The 17,923-nt window shown below is 46.0% G+C and overlaps 1 protein-coding gene across 2 annotated transcripts in view; it reads right to left on the bottom strand.

Annotated features, from left to right (window-relative positions):
• Positions 1 to 17,923, bottom strand: part of PNPLA7 (patatin like phospholipase domain containing 7) — a 130,178-nt gene that overhangs the window by 78,169 nt on the left and 34,086 nt on the right. For both annotated transcript variants that reach the window (XM_063409725.1, XM_063409726.1), the window contains exons 18-19: positions 10,535 to 10,666; positions 8,300 to 8,423 (exon numbers count right to left, since the gene is read on the bottom strand). In XM_063409725.1, coding sequence (XP_063265795.1) covers positions 8,300 to 8,423; positions 10,535 to 10,666 — 256 coding nt within the window. The remainder of the gene's footprint in view (positions 1 to 8,299; positions 8,424 to 10,534; positions 10,667 to 17,923) is intronic.

Genomic DNA, 17,923 nt, shown 5'->3' with positions numbered 1-17,923 from the left:
GAGCTGCATTCAAGAAATCACTTTATTTGCTTAACTTGTGGTGTGTGCACAGCCCAGTGTGATGAGCACAGTTAATCTCCTGCTCAGGCTTCAGCATCTCTGAGACTTCCTGGAGCAAACTGGGGCTGGTGTAGGGCAGTGGATTTGCTGGCAGGAAAATGTTGTTTCTCCAGACAAATTCAGCCTCAGTTTAACAAACTGCTGGGTGACTTTTCTCTCAGTCAGCAGCCACTAAAAATGCAAATTATTTCCAAGTATTTTCTTGTGGAGATTATTTCTTTTCAAGTGAGATTTCAAGCAGATCTAGAGCATGAAGAGACATGTCCAGTGCAAATGTTCAGAACCATAGGCCTGTTCTCCCCAGCCTCCAGCCAGGGGCACATTTACACAGGGGCTCTCCCCGTGCCTTCCCATCCCATCCATTCTGTAATACACTGTCTTCAGTTCCTCTTCATTATGGCCACTGCTCCAACCAAGAATTTGTCATCCTCTCACATCGTATTTCTTCCTCTCCCATCGATTTTTCCTTGCGGCCAGCTCACAAAAAGCAGCAATCTTTCCTCACCAAGGGAACCCCTCCTTCTGGCCCTTGTGCAAGAGCACACAAGTGAATGAACCAGTTACAAGGAGACCCAGGGAAGCAGGTCAGGATCCCAAGGATTATTAAATTATATACCTTAAACTCTTAATTTTCCAAATTCCCCTCCAAGACAGCCACAATCACTGTCTGGCAATTAGCCTGATACTTGTATTGTCTTCTCTTCAGCACAGGCTTGGCTCCCACCAGGAGCATCAAGGGAGCAGGCAGGGCCTGTCCTCACAGGGTGCAGCTCCAGGCACAACTGGGTGACACTGGGGCTGCACAGACACCCAGAGACCATCTGCCCAAACTCCTCACTCCATCCTGGAACACCCACCCCAAAGCAGGCCAGGCCCTGCACAAAGGCACCAGCTCAGCCCAGGTGCTGGGGAAGGACCAGCACAGAGAGGGACACAAAGGACAGGGACGAAAGGACACAAGGAGGGATAAGGAGAAGAAACATCCACGCTGACATCTGCTGCTAGTTCAGGAGGCTCTGGAGAAGGCACAGGCAGTGAGGCAGCTGCCAGGTAGCACACCTGTATCTCAAGGCCAACACCAGCACTGGAAGAGCTGTGAGCCACCTGTGGATTGTCACAGCAGTGTCTTTGTCCACACAAGGGCAGGAGCTGCTGCAACTGAAGCCAGTGAGGCAACATCACCAATGTTACACAAAGGACAACCAAACACTACATGGAACACTGATTTTATGGCTTAAACACGCTGCCCTCAGACCGTTCTGCAGCTCATTTGCACCTGGAGCAGCAGAGGTTGCTCATCCCAGCAGTGTTTGCTCCAGCCCCAGCTCAGAAGGACCTGAAATATCAACTTGTTTGTATCAGAAAAGGACAAAGGAGGAGACACTGCTGGAAGCAGTGAATGAGTGGGAAGAGCAACCAGACAAACTGCAAATCGATGCTATTTGTGGGAGCAGTGCCAGTGGATGAACTCAGAACACCATGTACTCTTCAAAACTGTTCTAACAACCACCTTCTGCAATCTCCTGTGTGCCAAGTTAACCCCATGACTGAGGACATCCAGCCCTTCTGCTGTGTGTTAAGAAGAATCCAAACCTTCCTCTCTTGTTTTTTTAACAGATAAATGTATTTAAAAACCATGACAGGCTTACACACACTTGTGCATGAAAGTCTTGTGTGTCTATACATGGCTATATGCAAGAGTGGATCGAAAATACAGGTAAACATGAAATAAGGCTGAGCTTGCTATGCAGTTAGGGCAGATGGAGTCATGCCACAGGTTCTCCCCAAAGGACTGAGCCTGCACTTTGTAGCAGTGCAATGACAGTCCTGTTGCAGCAGTGAATGTCACTGGGGGACAAAAAAGAGGAAGATTAAAGCTAGGAAGGGAATTGGTAAAAGCCCAGCCTCCTGGATTTAAGTTTTACTCCTTGTATATGCATGGCTATAGAAGGGATTTGAAGTTTCATGCATGATCTGCTGCCCTAAATCCAACATTACAGTCAAAACACCACCAAAAACCGTGTCAGAAGCCACCTGAGACACCCACACCAAACCATCACGTCTCCAGGCTGTTGGAAGAGGATCTGCAAGTGCAATGCCCTGGGCAGGCTGCTCCTCTTTGGGTGAATTGTACCTGAACTTCCAGGACAGAAAAAGAGAGAACAACCCATGATGAGCTGCTCAGATATTTCCTAGAAGGGAGAGATCCAAATGCTTTCGACTCAGCCTCACACAAGAGTCCTAAACCTGGCTGGAATTTTTATCAGGAACCTTTCCCCACCCTCCACTGCTGACTCTTCCCCCAGAAATCCTTCCTGTCACCTCCTCTGGACTCTGCCCCCACCACTCACTGCCATCCAAGCATTCTGGTGGTGATGACAAGAATCACTTTTATCTCTCTCACTCTCTCAGTGGCTTTTATTTAATGATGTTTGCCAAGAAGGAAAAAAAAAAAGTTCTACCAAGGAGAACAAAAATTTCTTTTGCTATCAGCAGCCTTGTGCATTTGTCAGGGTTAAAGTGGATGCAGTATCAGCCTTTGCTGCTCCCCAGGCAGCCTAGTCCCATGTGGCATCCCTCGAAATGGAAAGGAGAAAGGAGGAGGAGGCGAGGGAAGTAAAAAGCTGTCCTGCATGGGACCAGGAGGTAGATCAGGAGTGAGCTGATAGCTGGAATTATCACAAGAGAGTTCAGCTGGAAGCAGAAGGGAGACACAAAATATCTTAAGGAATGACAGCCTAATGCATAAAATCACCTGTCTGGAACCCAGCAGGTCACAACTTCCATCACTGTCTGTCATCAGAGCTCCTCACACTTTCTAAAAAGAACATGGCCCACGACATCAAGCACACAAAGAACTCTGCAGTGATACCTGAGGCAGCTCTACAGCCAATGATTTTCCTCTACAACACAAAACAAGATAATTTAATGCCAGATCCTGTCAAAGCTGTGCTGTGGTGTTGCCAGTCAGCCAGGAGAACACTGAGCTGCATCACAACAATTTGCAGTTATGGGTGGTCTCTGACCTTCAGCAGCTGTTTAGAACTTGAGGCAAATAAGAATAAAAGAGAAATTGCTGTGGATAAAAAGAAGAAGTAGCTGTAGAGAATCTGAAAAACAGACAGCACTCAACAGCTTCACTCAAGGAAGATCCTTGTAGGAAATCAAGGTTCACTCAGATGGCTCAGATCAGTGATTTGAGTTTAACAGAAACACTCTCAAGATGGGCCTGCGAGTCAGGACACAGCTTCTCATTTCATTCTGACACTAATTCAGCAGTGCAAATGTGAACTCATTCCTCGGGGCTTCCTCTGCCTCCCTTTAAGGCTGGCAAATACTGGAGATTGCTGTTTGTGCTGTTTGTGTGGGGGTTTCACTGGATGGTTTGGATGTTTTTAGCTTTCCTTTTGTTGGTTGTTTTAAAGACGAGTTGACACCTAAGATGCTGCTAGGAAAATAATCATTTTTAGTCATGTATTACCAAGAGAGAGAGAGGAAAAGATGAAAAAAGAACAATCCCTTCCAGGGCCATGTCTTCCAGCTCTGTTCCCGAACCTCATCTGCCTCCAATTCCCCCAGCTACAGTCTGCACAGTGTGCCTGAGGTGGCAATAATCTCAATTCACCTGAAGTAGCTTTGTAGTATCTTTCAGCTTCAGCAAATGAAGTAGCCACTGTTTGACAAAATCACAAAAATGCAAGGAATTGGCAAAGAAATTCACATGTTTAAAAAAGGCAGAGCAAAGCAGCCTTAATGTGGAGGGTGCAGTGACATTCAGCTGGCTCTGGAGCTGCCTGATAACATTAACACTGATAAAGAACAAAGTCTGACAAGTGTTATCCTGATACTTCCCTTTGTATGATTCCTTTGAGGATTACACAGCAATTAAAGATTTCTAACACTGTTACATTTCCCAAGGACAGTGCTCCAATCCCCTGAGGAAATCACAAGCCATTTACAGATTCTTCTTGGGTTTCAACTTTTTAGAGAGAAAAAAAGCCATGGACATTTAGCTGTCTTAATTAGATGAACAGCATAACATCTGAAAATATTTTAAATGTCTTATTTCTAGAATACAATACATGATTTCCTGCCCAGCAGGACCAGTGTGCTGTAGTACTGGCAGCTGAGGATTCTTTCCTGCAATTTAACCCTGTGTTACAAGAGTCAGTGCACAAATGCCTCTCTGCACTTGTTCAGCAGTTTCTGTACTCAAAAGTCAGGGTGTGTAGCCCTCCTGGCAAGAGGGACACTCTGGCTGCTAAAGAGGAACAGAAAAGGTGATTAATTAATCAAAACATCGCTGCAGCTTCCCCCCTCAGCAGGTATTTCTGAAAGCTGACTGGTTTTGGGTCAGACCCTGCACACAACAGGGAGGGGGTTACCAGTAAACCCAGCTCTACACCACCTAAAAGCCCAGCTCAGAAAAATATTTGGAGTTAAGAGCTGTCTCTGAGGCCCCTGAGACCTGCCTGGCATTCATTGATCTCCCCAGCCATCCTTCAGAGCTACATGAAGACAAAGTGTGGCCTTGCATAAAAACCTCACTGCATTGAAGGTTCTATCACCTGCAGCAGTCTGAAGGGTGCAGGCAGTGCACAAACAACTTCAATTCAGCAGCAGGTTATTCTGAGGGATGGCTCTGATGGGTTTGTTGCCTTTTCCTCACCCACTGCTGTCCTCCCAACAGTGCAAAAAGCAAGGAACACCCACCCTCAGCACATGGTTGGAGTTGTGACCCTGTGTTCTGAGATCCTACTGTGCAGTTTGGAATAAACCAGGGGATAATTGCCCCAGTCTCAGCAGCGCTGCCAGGAACAACAGAACCTCAAAGCCTGGGCCAGCACCTGCTATTGACAGGCACAAAAATCAGATTGAAAGGAAACCTCTCTCACACACAACAAAATGCTAGTAAGATCAAGAGAACAAGAGCAAGAACTACAATTTCCAGTGGTTAATCAAGATCAAAACCAAAGCAGCAAGACCAAGAAAAGAACTGAGAGACTAAGATACGCATTTTAAACAAGTAGCTTGGTGAAGAGAAGCCCTTTCACTCCATCAACACACAGTTGTCTTCTCCTCTGAGATCACCCGGGCCTGGCAGAAGTGATAGTAAGAGAAGAAAAGTGACCCTTTAGCTGGTAGATAAAATTCACATTTCAACATTTTTCATAAGTGCATCCATAGCAATGGACCACCAAATTAAAAGATTTCCCCTAAATTAGTAAAATCTCAGTCTCTAGAAAGCAAGAATTATATCAACTGTATTTCAGCAAGGAGGGCATTATTTAACAGATTCATCATGGTCTTTTAAAAATTTCTTGGAAATTTCTAATTTGAGTTTTGACTTGATTTGACCAGATGTAGTGATTGGAGTTGCCCGTCAATAGGGCCAACCGCAGCCAGTGACTCTTCAAAAAGTCTCCCTGAGAGTCAGGATCCCTTTCCCCTGACAGAACTGTCCTTGTCAGCTCTTCAAGGAACTCCACAGGGAAGGAAACTTCAGTTTCTAATCTGCTCTTCTCCCCCTGCCTCGACAGGCCTCAGGAACAGATGCCATTGAGTCAGGGAACAAAACAGTTTGAGCCATGAGTTGAGCCTTGGGAGTGCACGCACACGCTTGGAAATCAACATCTTGTCTGAAACCTTCATCTTGCACTGCTTTGCTTCTGCAAGCAGAAATGGCAGAGCCTCATCTCTTATGCAAATGGCACGTGGCATTTGAAATGTTCTGACATAGAGGCAGTAAACAAAAAGCCACTGACTACAAGACTCTCGTGTTTTCTTAGTGCGCACAATTACGGGTGACACGGGAGGGTCTCGGAGGCATTTGGGGAGGATCAAGCCACCAGTTCACCAAAAACCAATTACCAACACCAACTGCTGCTTTCACTCCCTGCAAGCACCCAGAACCTCAATTATGTTAATGTCAGGGAGAAAAAAACCCAACATTTCAGCAGGTTTTTAAAGGTTTATAACAGATTCCGCAGAAGGGGATAAACAAAACTTCTTAAAAGCAAAAATATCTTTTTGCTAATGCCCTCTGCAATAATGCTGGCATTCTTCACAGATCCTCCCCCATGTTTGCAAAAGGCAGCCAGAGCATGGAGACACTTCCAACAAATGGCAGAGTGAGTCAGTGGGGCTGGGAGCTGTGGGCAGGAAGGAGATGACAACGTCCACAGAGTTACTGAAATCTCCAACATGATTCATGTCATAACGTGGATCCAAAACAGTGACTTGTGCTTTAGGCACAGACTGCATTTCTGTATCCCTGCCTGGGCACTCACCTGCAAACGAGGCACTGCTACAGCAAACACAGCCCAGTCCATCCCCCAATCCACCTCCTCCTTCCTGCCCAGACAAACAGCTGGGCCAGCCTGGAAATACCAGCACCAGCCCTTGTATAGGAGGTACAGTTTAGGCCATTTCATAGAGCCACTGAATTGTAAAAAAACCTTGGGTGGGAAGAGACCTAAAGCCCATCCCACCCCTGCCATGGCAGGTTCACGTCTCACTGCCCCAAGTTGCTCCAAGCCCCAAGGTCCAACCTGGCTTGGACACTTGCACGGATCCAAGGGCAGCCACAGCTTCTCTGGGCACCCTGTGAGAACCTTGCCACCCTCTGAGAACCATATGCTGCCCTGTCACTTAAAACTGCTTTCAGAAAATAGAACAGGTCTGTTTTTAACCTGGGAGCTCTGCAAAACTCCAGGAGTTTGACAGTGAAAAGCTGCAGATCACCACAGGCAGAGGAAAGCAGGAAAATGCCTGGATGTGACAAAACTGACAAACCCTTCTTCACACACCAAAAGGCCTCACACCATCGTGATTAGTCACAAAAGATGTCAGCTTTAGTTCCTGTCAAACCATGTCATTTTACCTTTAATGTGGTATCCCAAAGAAATAAAAAACCAAATAAAACTTGTGGGTGTGCTTCAGCACATTCCAGCATGGACCTGCTTCTCCAAACACAATCCCAAGCCAACACAACCCCTCAGCCAGAGCAACACTGAGTGTGGGAAGAGATCCTTAAACACTGTGCACGTGGAAATATCAAATCTAGGGCAAGCAGCAGCCCAGCCCAGCCCTGTCTCTGCTGGGAGCACCACCAGACCTGCTTCATGTACTCCACAGGCAAAATTTTGGATCAGCTCTCCAAGGGGAGCCTCGGACTCCTCCTTCCCCTTTATTTCTATAAAAAATTATTTCTTCCCATAGCTCTAATCCCAGATCACATGTTTTCTGGCTTCAGAGCTATGGTAATTCTGCCTATAAACAGATGCATGTTCAGTGTTTAGTTTTCAGCTCAGAAAGCAGAAAAGGGCCTGAACAACAAACTCAGAACTTCAGAAATCTTCTGATTTTAAATATAAAAATCAAACAAGCCACGCATATTTATGACTCCTATTTCTGCTGTTAACTAGGTCTGGGAAACAAAAAATGAACCTAAGAGAGAAATTAAACATGGATAAATACTACAACTTTGAAATGAACAGTTGCTTTAATATCTATAATAATTACACACTCCCTGGAAAAACCTGACAAAGCTTTGAAGTCAGCTCTGCTAACTCTGAGGAGGTTGGACTAGACACTTCCAGGGAGGGCTCATGTAAACTGAATCCTCCTATGGATTTATTCAATTTATTCAAATCCCCAGTTAGTGCACACATCCTGCAATTCCTCCAGCCCTGATCCAACAGGCTGCACTGCTGTCACTGGGAGGAAAGTAACCCACGGCACAGAGGAGCACTGGGCAGCACCTGCTGGTTTGGTAGTGACCATTTTTGGGTTTGTCTTTCTTTTCAAATCAAGTCTAAGAACCCCATTCACCAACCACTACAAAAACTTCCCAGGCAGAAGGGAGCTTTCTGTATTTTTAACTTTGGAAGCCCTGAAAGTTAACAAGGGATGAGAGCAGGACTCTGTGTGTGTTTGGCATGGTGTCAATCCCAGTGTCCCAGCTGGAAGGGCCCTGTGGGGTCAGTCTCAGGCTGGACAGGTCCTGTGGGGTCAGTCCCAGTTTCCCAGCTGGACAAGGCCCTGTGGGGTCATTTCCAGTTTCCCAGTTGGACAGGGCCCTGTGAGGTCATTCCCAGTTTCCCAGCTGCACAGAGCCCTGTGGGGTCATTCCCAGTTTCCCAGCTGGACAGGGCCCTGTGGGGTCATTCCCAGTTTCCCAGCTGTACAGAGCCCTGTGGGGTCATTCCCAGTCTCCCCGTTTCCCTGCCCCTCTCACCACTCCGATGAGGTCCCCCCGGCCGTACTCCCCGGTCAGGTGCTTCTTGCCGTCGTCCATGCGCAGCACGGAGCGCAGGCGGCCGTTCAGCACGATGTACGTGCAGTCAGACTTGTCCCCCTGCCTGCAGGGAAAAGAACCAACAGCCAGAGTGGGACATGTGTCAACAAAGGATGTTTGGGACATCAGGCAGCTCCTCCAAATGCTGTTCATTGCACAGACCAGGTTACAGCATTCGCTGGGTCATGGGTGACAGAGCCCAGCCTAAAGCTGCCAGCTCCAGCTCATGGACAAGCCTGAAGCCCCTTTGGTTCTGGTTTGCATTATACAGTTTTCTTTGCTGAGCATTTTAATACATAACAACAATCAACATCTCACACAATACTTTTACATTTAACTATGGCCCGTCATAGCTACTGTCACTATCTTATTATGTTACAGTTTAAGCTTGAAGTTTTTCCATTTTCTTGCAGTGGAAAATTCTTAGACTTCGTTTCTACTTGGTAAAAATATGGTTTTTGTTTGTCTATCATTTGCTTTTCCTAAGACTTATTTCTGCTTGCTAAAAACATCTTTTTTGTGATCAACATATCCTTTGCTCCAGCCATAAAGCCTCCTTCCAACTCAACTCAACCTTTGCTTTCTTAGTTGTCCAGTAACAACTGGCTCAGCAATTCTTGCTTGAGACATCTTTTATTCTCCTATATCAAAAACTTGCTTCCATCTCTATTCTGCTTTCAGGTTCCACATTCAGAGATCTTTCTGCTAAACTTACATATCTGTGAAACCTTCTTGTCAAACTTTCATCTTTCCCAACAAACCAGCATTAAGGGAGTGTCCCTGCCTCAGCAAATGCATCTGGAGATTTTGAGTAAGTTGGTGATTTTTCACTGCCTGGCTTGGAAGACACAGGAAAGTGTTTAATTGACCCTTGATGAGCAAATGAGAAATGGAGCAGGAACATGTTAAAAGGTGACTGGAAATATGTTTAATGTGTAAATGTCCAGGCTGTGCACAATTAGCTGAGATAAGGAGTGATAGGACAAAGGGGGATGGCTTCAAAATGAAAAGAGTAGGTTTAGATGGGACATTGGGCAGGAATTGTTCCCTGGCAGGGTGGGCAGGCCCTGGCACAGGGTGCCCAGAGCAGCTGTGGCTGCCCCTGGATCCCTGGCAGTGCCCAAGGCCAGGCTGGACACTGGGGCTTGGAGCAGCCTGGGACAGTGGGGGGTGTCCCTGCCATGGCAGGGGTGGCACCATGTGAGCTTTAAGGTCTTTTCCAACCCAGACAGTTGTGGGGTTCCCTGTCTGGACTGCAAGGGGATGTCCAAGGTGTGAGCAGGCCCAAGGGGACACCTCAGGCTGTTCCTGGTTACTCAGGAGCTTGTTCCCACTGCAAGGTCAACGTGGATGTGCAGAGGAATTCTGCACATCGAAGAGCAAGACCCCCAAGGGGCTCCAAATTTGGTGCACACACCTTTGTCTACCAAGACCTTTTTTGCTATATCCAGCTGCCACAATTACAGTGCTGCTGGGAATGCCACACCTCTGATGGTGGAGTTAAAACAAAGGCAAAGAATTCCAGAAGATTTTAACAAGATACTGACAGCTAGGAGTGTTTTGATGCACAGAGTAATCCAAAACTTCTACTGGCATTGGTGCTGCAGGTATGGTTATAAAAATTACAATTATACAGATCATGTTCTAAATGAGACTGTTATTCTCCCACCACTGCAGCAACCACAACAGCTCAATCGCATCCTAGTACATATCCATAAAACTAAGTTTTCCCAAGGTAACTTTTGCCCCTTAAACACAAAATTCCTGTTTTCAATTTACTGCTGAATAAGCCTAACTGAATTACCTTTGAGTTTTGCTGTTTGTTTCAGAAAGGCTGAAAACCTCTGAGCAATAGATCTTCATGCCCTCAACAATGCAGAAACTACCACCAGAACATGGAACTGTGTCTTAATCAATTATATCACTTAAAAAGCTTACAAAGACAACAAAAAGATGAGGAATAATATAGAATAATTTAGCAGCATGTGGAGACAAGAGACTGAAAAATGTTGAAGGTACTGCAGAAAGAAAATAATCTCTAAATTGGCAAATAAATAAATTCAATGGAATGGTTGATAAGTGCGGCCTGAGGTTCTCATTTCACACATCTCCAAGAGAGCACAGCTCCTGAAGTAGGAAAATTTCAACAAACACAGAATTTTGTCTGCATCTCACCTGTAAACAGCTCGTCCAGCCTCGACCTCCATCCAGTCCAGGGCAAAGTCAATTTGCCTGACAAAGGGGGACATTCTCTTCACAACAGTGTGGGCCACCCCCAGCACCACACTGGGCTGCTCCCGCATAATCCTGAGCAAAAAGCAAAGTGTTACCATCCACCTCCCCAGAACAGAACAGCTGCCCACAGGCACCACATCCCAGGGCAGCTGGGCAGGAATTCCCAGGCCTGCCACCACCACTCCTGCCACCACTGCTCTCGCCAGGGGCTCTGACAAAACCCAGGGCTGCCCAGCTGCCAACCCAGCCTGAATTCAATGGCACTCAGAGCTGGCACTGTCCTAGAAGCAGTCTGTCCGGCCCAGTTCCCTTCTCCCAGGGCAGCAGGACGGGCAGGAGCCATGTGAGCTCTGGTGTACGAGCCCCCCTCCTCGTTTCCCCCTCACACAGGTGTCTCATGACTCAGGGAAATGTTCATCCTGTCCCCAGGATCTTCCCTCCCTGCTGTTCTGCCCATCTCAGTCTCTTGCTCGTGCTCAGTTTCCCCCACATATCACATCAGAATCTTTTTATATGGAAAGTCTGATGCGCTTAAAAATAAAACACCTGCTCTGCATTTCAAATACTCCCTTTTCCCAGTTGCAAAGACCACAGAGAACTGATATATCTTCTAATAAAGCTCCCAATCTTCACACTGAATGTTTTTAGTCATGCTTAGAAGTCTCTAATAATAAAGACACCATGTAATTCAGTTTGTTCCTCAAACAGAAAAACGGAGAAGGTTTTGCCAGGACAACCTCAAACTCCACACTGACTGTGAGGCCTAGCAAAAATCACTCACAGACACCTGGGAATTGCTCAGGAATGTCTAATTTCTCCTTCTTTTTAGACTGAAGATGACTTCACTCTGTCACTGTGGGAGTGAGCACTCAAATACCTCCTGAAGCACTCTCAGGGGTGAAGGGATCACACACGTGTCAGGTTGTTCTGCCTTTGAGGGCAGCTTATCTTTCCCGTTCCTCTGCAGCACCAAGGGCAGACTACTAAAAAGCAAGCTATTTCACAAGAGAAATAACAACTCACAAAGAAGTAGATTCGTGTCTGCAGCCCCAGCATGAGAAGTGCACACAGAAAGATGAGGGAGCTGCATGAAACCTGCTCATGGAGAAGCTGCTGCCTGCTCCAACCAACCTGCTCCAAGCCCCATCCAACCTGGCCTGGAACACTGCCAGGGATCCAGGGGCAGCCACAGCTGCTCTGGGCACCCTGTGCCAGGGCCTGCCCACCCTCCCAGGGAAGAATTTCCTCCCAATATCCCATCTATCCCTGCCCTCTGGCAGTGGAAAGCCATTCCCCTTTGTCCTGGCACTCCAGACCCCTGTAAGTTGCCTCTTCATCTTTTCTGTTGGCTCCTTCAGGTCCTGGAAGGCTGCAAAGACGTCACCCCAAAGCTTCTCCTCTCCAGGTGAGCACTCCCAGCTCTCCCAGCCTTTCCTCCCAGCAGAGCTGCTCCATCCCTCTGATCCCCCTGTGCCTCCTCTGGATCTCTGCAGCAGCTCCAGGTCCTTGCAGTGCTGGGCCCAGGGCTGGGGCAGCTCTGCAGGTGGGGTCTCAGCTGAGCACAGGGGCAGAGGGGCAGAATCCCCTCCTCTGCTGCCCAGGCTGGGGCTCAGCCCAGGGCAGGGGTTCAGGGCTGGGGCAGGTCCAGCTCTCACCCACAGCACCCCCAGGTGCCTCTCCAGGGCTGCTCCCTCTGCTCAGCCCAGCCTGGACTGATCCTGGGGTTGTCCTGAACCAGGGGCAGCTCCAGCACTCGGCCTGGTGAAACCTCCTGAGGTTCCTTGCTAAGTTTTCTGCATCCATGTTCCCTTCACAAGGAAGGTGCCAGATTGTTAAGAAAATCTTCTTAGGAGATCCTGTTATGAGGGAGCTCTGTCTGAGCACAAATCATGTCAGCTTTGTACCTAACCTCACCCCTAAATAACAGAGAAGAGAGAAAGGCGTGGAAGGAGCACTGCCACTCTTTGTTCCCTAACTGGATTCCAGTTCTTGTGGACCACTGTCACCTGGCAGAATCAGAGAAAGCCCAAGCAGAGATCCACAATCCAAGGCTGTGACAACAAAAGCAAACTCACCAGGAGTTCTGCACTGCTTGAACGTGGCACAGAAACTGTCCTGAAGTCTTTACAACATCAGGACTCTCCTTCATCAGTGCCCCTGCTGCAGCAAGAGCCCCAGAGCTGCCAGGGACTGTGGGACAGTGCAGCACACATGGAGCTTTCCATGCACACTGCTCTCCTCAGCCAGAGCTTCAATTACTAGTTTTGCAATAATTAAGCCTATAATTTCAGCCAGAAGCCCTGAAATGGAAAGGGCAGAGATCCACAGGCACATATCCCTACTTCATGCTGAACTCACCCCACTCATACCCCTGCACTTGAATGTTACAAGGTCAATTAAAGTGAACACTAGCTCTTACATTTAGAACACTTAAAAATCCAGCCAGTAAACACTATTACCAAAGAGCAGGACAGCTTTTCTCTCCTGACCCTCTCCTCTTGCCCTGATTTTTCCATGTCATCCCACCATCCTGACCAAGATACCATCAGACAGGTGGAAAACATCCAGCCCTATCTCCCTTCTCAGCAGATTCAGAAGTTAAATAAAGCCCTCTAAAAAATTCTAGATGGTTTAGCTCATTGGTTTTACTCCACTTGCTTATTCAGCCCTCCAAGTCTCTTCCCACACAGGCTGTCTGCTGTCGTCAATAAAAGCCATTTACTCTTCTCCTCCCTCACAACATACATCTTCATACTTAATGCATTCAAAATGCAAACAGGCTTCTTCCACTTCCACCTGGAGCTCTCTAATGTCCCTCAGTGCCATGCAGCTTCTACAAGAGAATTAGTACAAAAGGTGAGATCCATCCTTATGCAGGAGAAGGGAAAAAAGGTTTTTTCCCTCATGTAAGAGTCGGTCCGAAAATCCCTCATTTCTGCCTCACGACTGTCAGAGGCTGAGACCCCCCCTGGACCCTGGGCCACAGCACAGGAGAGATCCAAGCTTCTCCCTGCAGCTGCACCCACTGGACCAAGACACCCTCCTCAGGTACCCATGCAGGAACAATGGACACTGTCACGGTTTCCTGGCCGTGTTTGCAGAGGCCGTGTTTGCTTTGACTGACTGTGCTGTACCTGCTGCAGAGCCCAGACCTGCTTGCCCCAAACCTGCCTGATCTGAATGGTTGCACCTGATTCCCAGAGCAACGGGGCTCCTCACAGTGACTCTTGGGTGCTCCCCCCACGCTGGCCAGGTGCCCCCCACTTTTGCCTGCATTGTGCATTGGCCGGGTGCCCCCTGCTTCTGCAATGACTATAAAAGCTTCCCCCTGCGACTCACACTTTGAGGCCTCCCCAGCGGACGACGGCTCTATTGACCTACGTGCCACGGAGACTGCGAAGGTGGTCTGTTGGCAACGACGTCACGAGGACCCCCGTCTGTCAGTTGGTAGCTATACCCTTTCTTTACCCCCCTTTCTCTCCCTCTCTCTCTCCCTCTCTTCTTTCCCCTTCTTTTCTATCGCATAACTGTGTGTATCAATAAAGATACAATTGATTTCACTTGAATTAAGTTATCACTGCCTCTTTTTGCACTCTGAAATCAAAACGAACCATCACGACCATCCTTTGGCTCGTGACATTAAATTGGCGTCACCGTGACAGGGTCCTGATTGACAGAGGGGTTGCAGGTTGTCTATAGTCTGTACTAGGAAGAGGAAGATTTGCCTCAGCCGCACCTAGCCCGTCACTTCGGTGAACGAAGCTAGAAAGCAAGGGGGGCTTTTCTGATTCTTCACACACTGTAGACACCTAGGTAAAAGCATCCCTATACTCTATTGAGGTGTATCTGTCTTCAGGATTTCACAAAAGATCTCCTAGTGCAAAAAGAGAAATTGTTTTGTGTGTGTGAACTGTCCTGTTGAGAGAAGGGACAACTTGATGTAACTAAACAGTGCCTCAGCAGACAGGTTTTGTCCCTTCACCCACCCCAGGGAAAGAGGGGAGACAGCAGCGTAGCTGTGTGTGTACAACCAAGCATTACCTCCCTGTAGTGGTTTTCTGATCCCCTTCACAAAATGACTAATGATTTTATACATAAAACTGAATTTTATGCTCTACTAGCTAAACACAATGCCAGACCCTCTCCAGAGGTGGAATTTTGGGCTAATAATAACTGGTCTAATTTGGAAAGTGTGGTTGATAAAGTATGTTCTTTACAACATGAAACAAAATTTAAACTGGGCAAAAATAAAACCATACTGTGCTCAGTTCTGGGAGCCTGCCTTACCGCAGCTGTAGAAACTCGCTTTAAGCGAAGAAGTGAAGAAAATGCAATAATAGACTCCCTTCAAAATTTAGTTGAAATTTTGCAAAATGAAAATCATTTGCTGCGAGATGAAAATAATTTGCTACGGACTGCCTTGGGAGATGAATATTCTAAAAATTTAGAGAATGCTGACTTCCCAAAAAAGGCAGAAGAAAAAGAAACTCCTCACATTTATCAGATTTACCCCCAGAAAGAATTAGTGTTAGTAAAAAATTGTGAGGAACACTGCTGCCGTAGCATAACACCTCTAGTTAAAACAGAATGCAACTATATTGATGAAAATTCAGACCCACAAATAATCACTAAAGAAATCCCAGACACCACCACTGAATTATCTAAGCTAAAAGGAGAGTACTCGCGGTTCCCTCATGAATCAGAGACAGGACATGTTTCCCGAGTTTCTCTCGGTGGTGGAGATCAAATTAAATTGACAGAACAAGAAGTTAGTGGGTATTGGGGACATGGAGTTTCCTTAAAACATAATTCATGGTCCCTGATTCAATGCTCAGCTCACTGGGCAGAGGGGTATAACCCCTTGGAAAAGGGAAACCATTTAACTTTAATTGGTACTCCCGAACAGCCCATGGAAAACATTCACAAAGCTGCCTGCCTGCAAATGATACATGATGACTCTCCAATGCAATTGCCTGTAAAGCCTGAAATTATGATTCCTTTAATTCAAAAGCCTTTGGAATTACTTAAACCTATAGCAATTGTTTTAAGTTCTGTAGAAAAGCTAGACAGATCCCTCGGAAACCCAAGTGAACCAACCGGATCTACAGATCGTGGTTTCAGTCCTTATCCTACCCCCTCCCAGCCCCCAGCCCCTCAATCTAATTCACCTGCTGGTGATCGTAATGTCTATGTATTAAGTGAAATTGCAGTAGAAGTGACCAACTATGTTAAAACTCCTAGTAGTGAAAAACCAGAGAAAAGTAAACAAATCACTAGCCGCCAACACTTGTTGCTATTAGATATTAAAAAAGGGGTCCCCAAACAAAACCCAAATTTGCCAGGGCAACCCCTCCCTAAAAAGTCACAGCAAATTACACACCTTTCTTCTGAGAATCTGGGCAGTGAGCCCAGAAACAGTCTAACAATCCAACCCCCCCCACCCTCCCCCTCTCAGCACCCAGGCAAGGAGCCAAAGCAAAGCCTTCCTTCTCAAGGGAACCGACATTCACCCACCCGTGCCCACCCTGCTTTGGCCCAAGAGTTAGAAAAAATACCCATAGCTGACAATGTAGCTGTTTACCAATGCATCGATGATATTTTTGTGGGTAGGGATGAAATAGAAGTGGAAGATCCTCAACAGAAAATAATCTCCAACTTTGAAAGCTTTGATCTACAAATTTCCCCTGAAAGTAAAATTTCTGGGAATTTGATGGAAAAGAAGCATGATATGCATTTGATAACCTCCTTCAATCAAATTAAAATGCCAGAATCTACGAAGGAACTGCAACAAGTTTCAGAATTACTAGTGCTTTGCAGAAAACACATCCCTGATTTTTCTATAATTGCCAGAACCCTTTACAGCCTGCTGAGAAAAGGAAAAATTTGGGAATGGGGTGATTCTCATCAGGAGGCTTTAAAATTGTTAATTTTTGAGGCAACTGCCCACCAAACACTTGGTCCTACTTATCCTACAGATCCTTTCCACATGGAATGGTGTTTTGCTTTTTCAGGATTGTCAGTACAACAACCTGTTGTCCTGAGAGGCCCTTCTCCATATGCAACCCCCCCCACCTGACGGGGTGGCCGAAGGAGCCTCATTTGGAGCTGTAAAAAAATCTGACAATGAACTTGGATGGTAACCCAGACAAACCTGCCTCAGTCACTGGAACAGCCCCTCCCTTTTGCCCCAAGCAGTCTCACTTTTCTGCAGAAATTGTCCCAGATTGGGCAAAACGTGAAAAGATCAAATGGGCTTCTCATACCTGTTATGGATGGGAGGCTAACAAATGTTCCAAAATCACTGCTTTTTGCCCGGCAGTTCCAAGCATAAACACACCCTGGATAATTCCTTCATACTAACTTTTCTGCCTTTGAAGGCAGATTCTGTTGTGTTTACTTTTCACAGGAGAACTCCGATGGACATAAAGACCACATAAAACCATGATAAAACTGGTGATATTTTAAACATTATTTGTGTTATAGGAACAAAATTAAGAATTTTAAACAGTATTGATTTAGAAATATTTGTTAATAAATTGGTTGTTACAATTAAGAATGTGACAACACCTTTTACAGTCGTCCTTATTGGCTTTGGGAACGACTCAGTGGCTATTATCAAACATATTATCAAACTGAGAACTGGTAAATGTGAATGATTATAAATTGATAATTGATCGCAAAACTAAATCTTTTAGCTCTTAGCTGCCTCCAGTCTCAGTAGTGGATGCAGTTAGTGGCTGCCTCAATTATAAAAGATGGCAGCTTTTTCTACTGAAATTTGGAAAGTAATTTGGAACAATGCCAATGATTTCAAAAGAGATTTTCAATTCTAGTTGAACTTAGTGAATTTTATTTATGACTCTTTTATAAACACAGCCACAGCTTTTGTATTGACCATATGTAATGCTTTGATACATTTGATATTCCCTATTATTGTGTTAAGATTAAAACATGATGGAGCTATTCTCTATCTTTTCCAGTATAGGGAGTGGGCCCGTCAAGTCGATAAAAAATGGCAAACTGTTAACTTAGAATACTGCATAGTCCGAGAACAACAAGGCTTTATTTGTGAAAGTAATAAAATTACATTTGTTTAGACATAGAACAAAATATTTGTCATTTTAAAGTTTATCCTAACGAGACTCCTGAAACAGTGCTTTTATATGTAGGCAATGGATGTGTATGCTTTAGGACTGCTTGTGATGTTGTAACTGTAGAAAATGTTATACTAGAAACCAAAAATCATTCGAACTTTTGTGCTTGTAACTTTACTAAAATTACAGCTTTTGATTTTTCTTTTTCAGCTCCAGTTACTTCTTACCAGCTTTT

This window comes from Prinia subflava, chromosome 12 (assembly GCF_021018805.1).
Source record: "Prinia subflava isolate CZ2003 ecotype Zambia chromosome 12, Cam_Psub_1.2, whole genome shotgun sequence".
NCBI lineage: Eukaryota > Metazoa > Chordata > Aves > Passeriformes > Cisticolidae > Prinia > Prinia subflava.
This window is presented reverse-complemented; position numbering and strand designations above follow the sequence as displayed.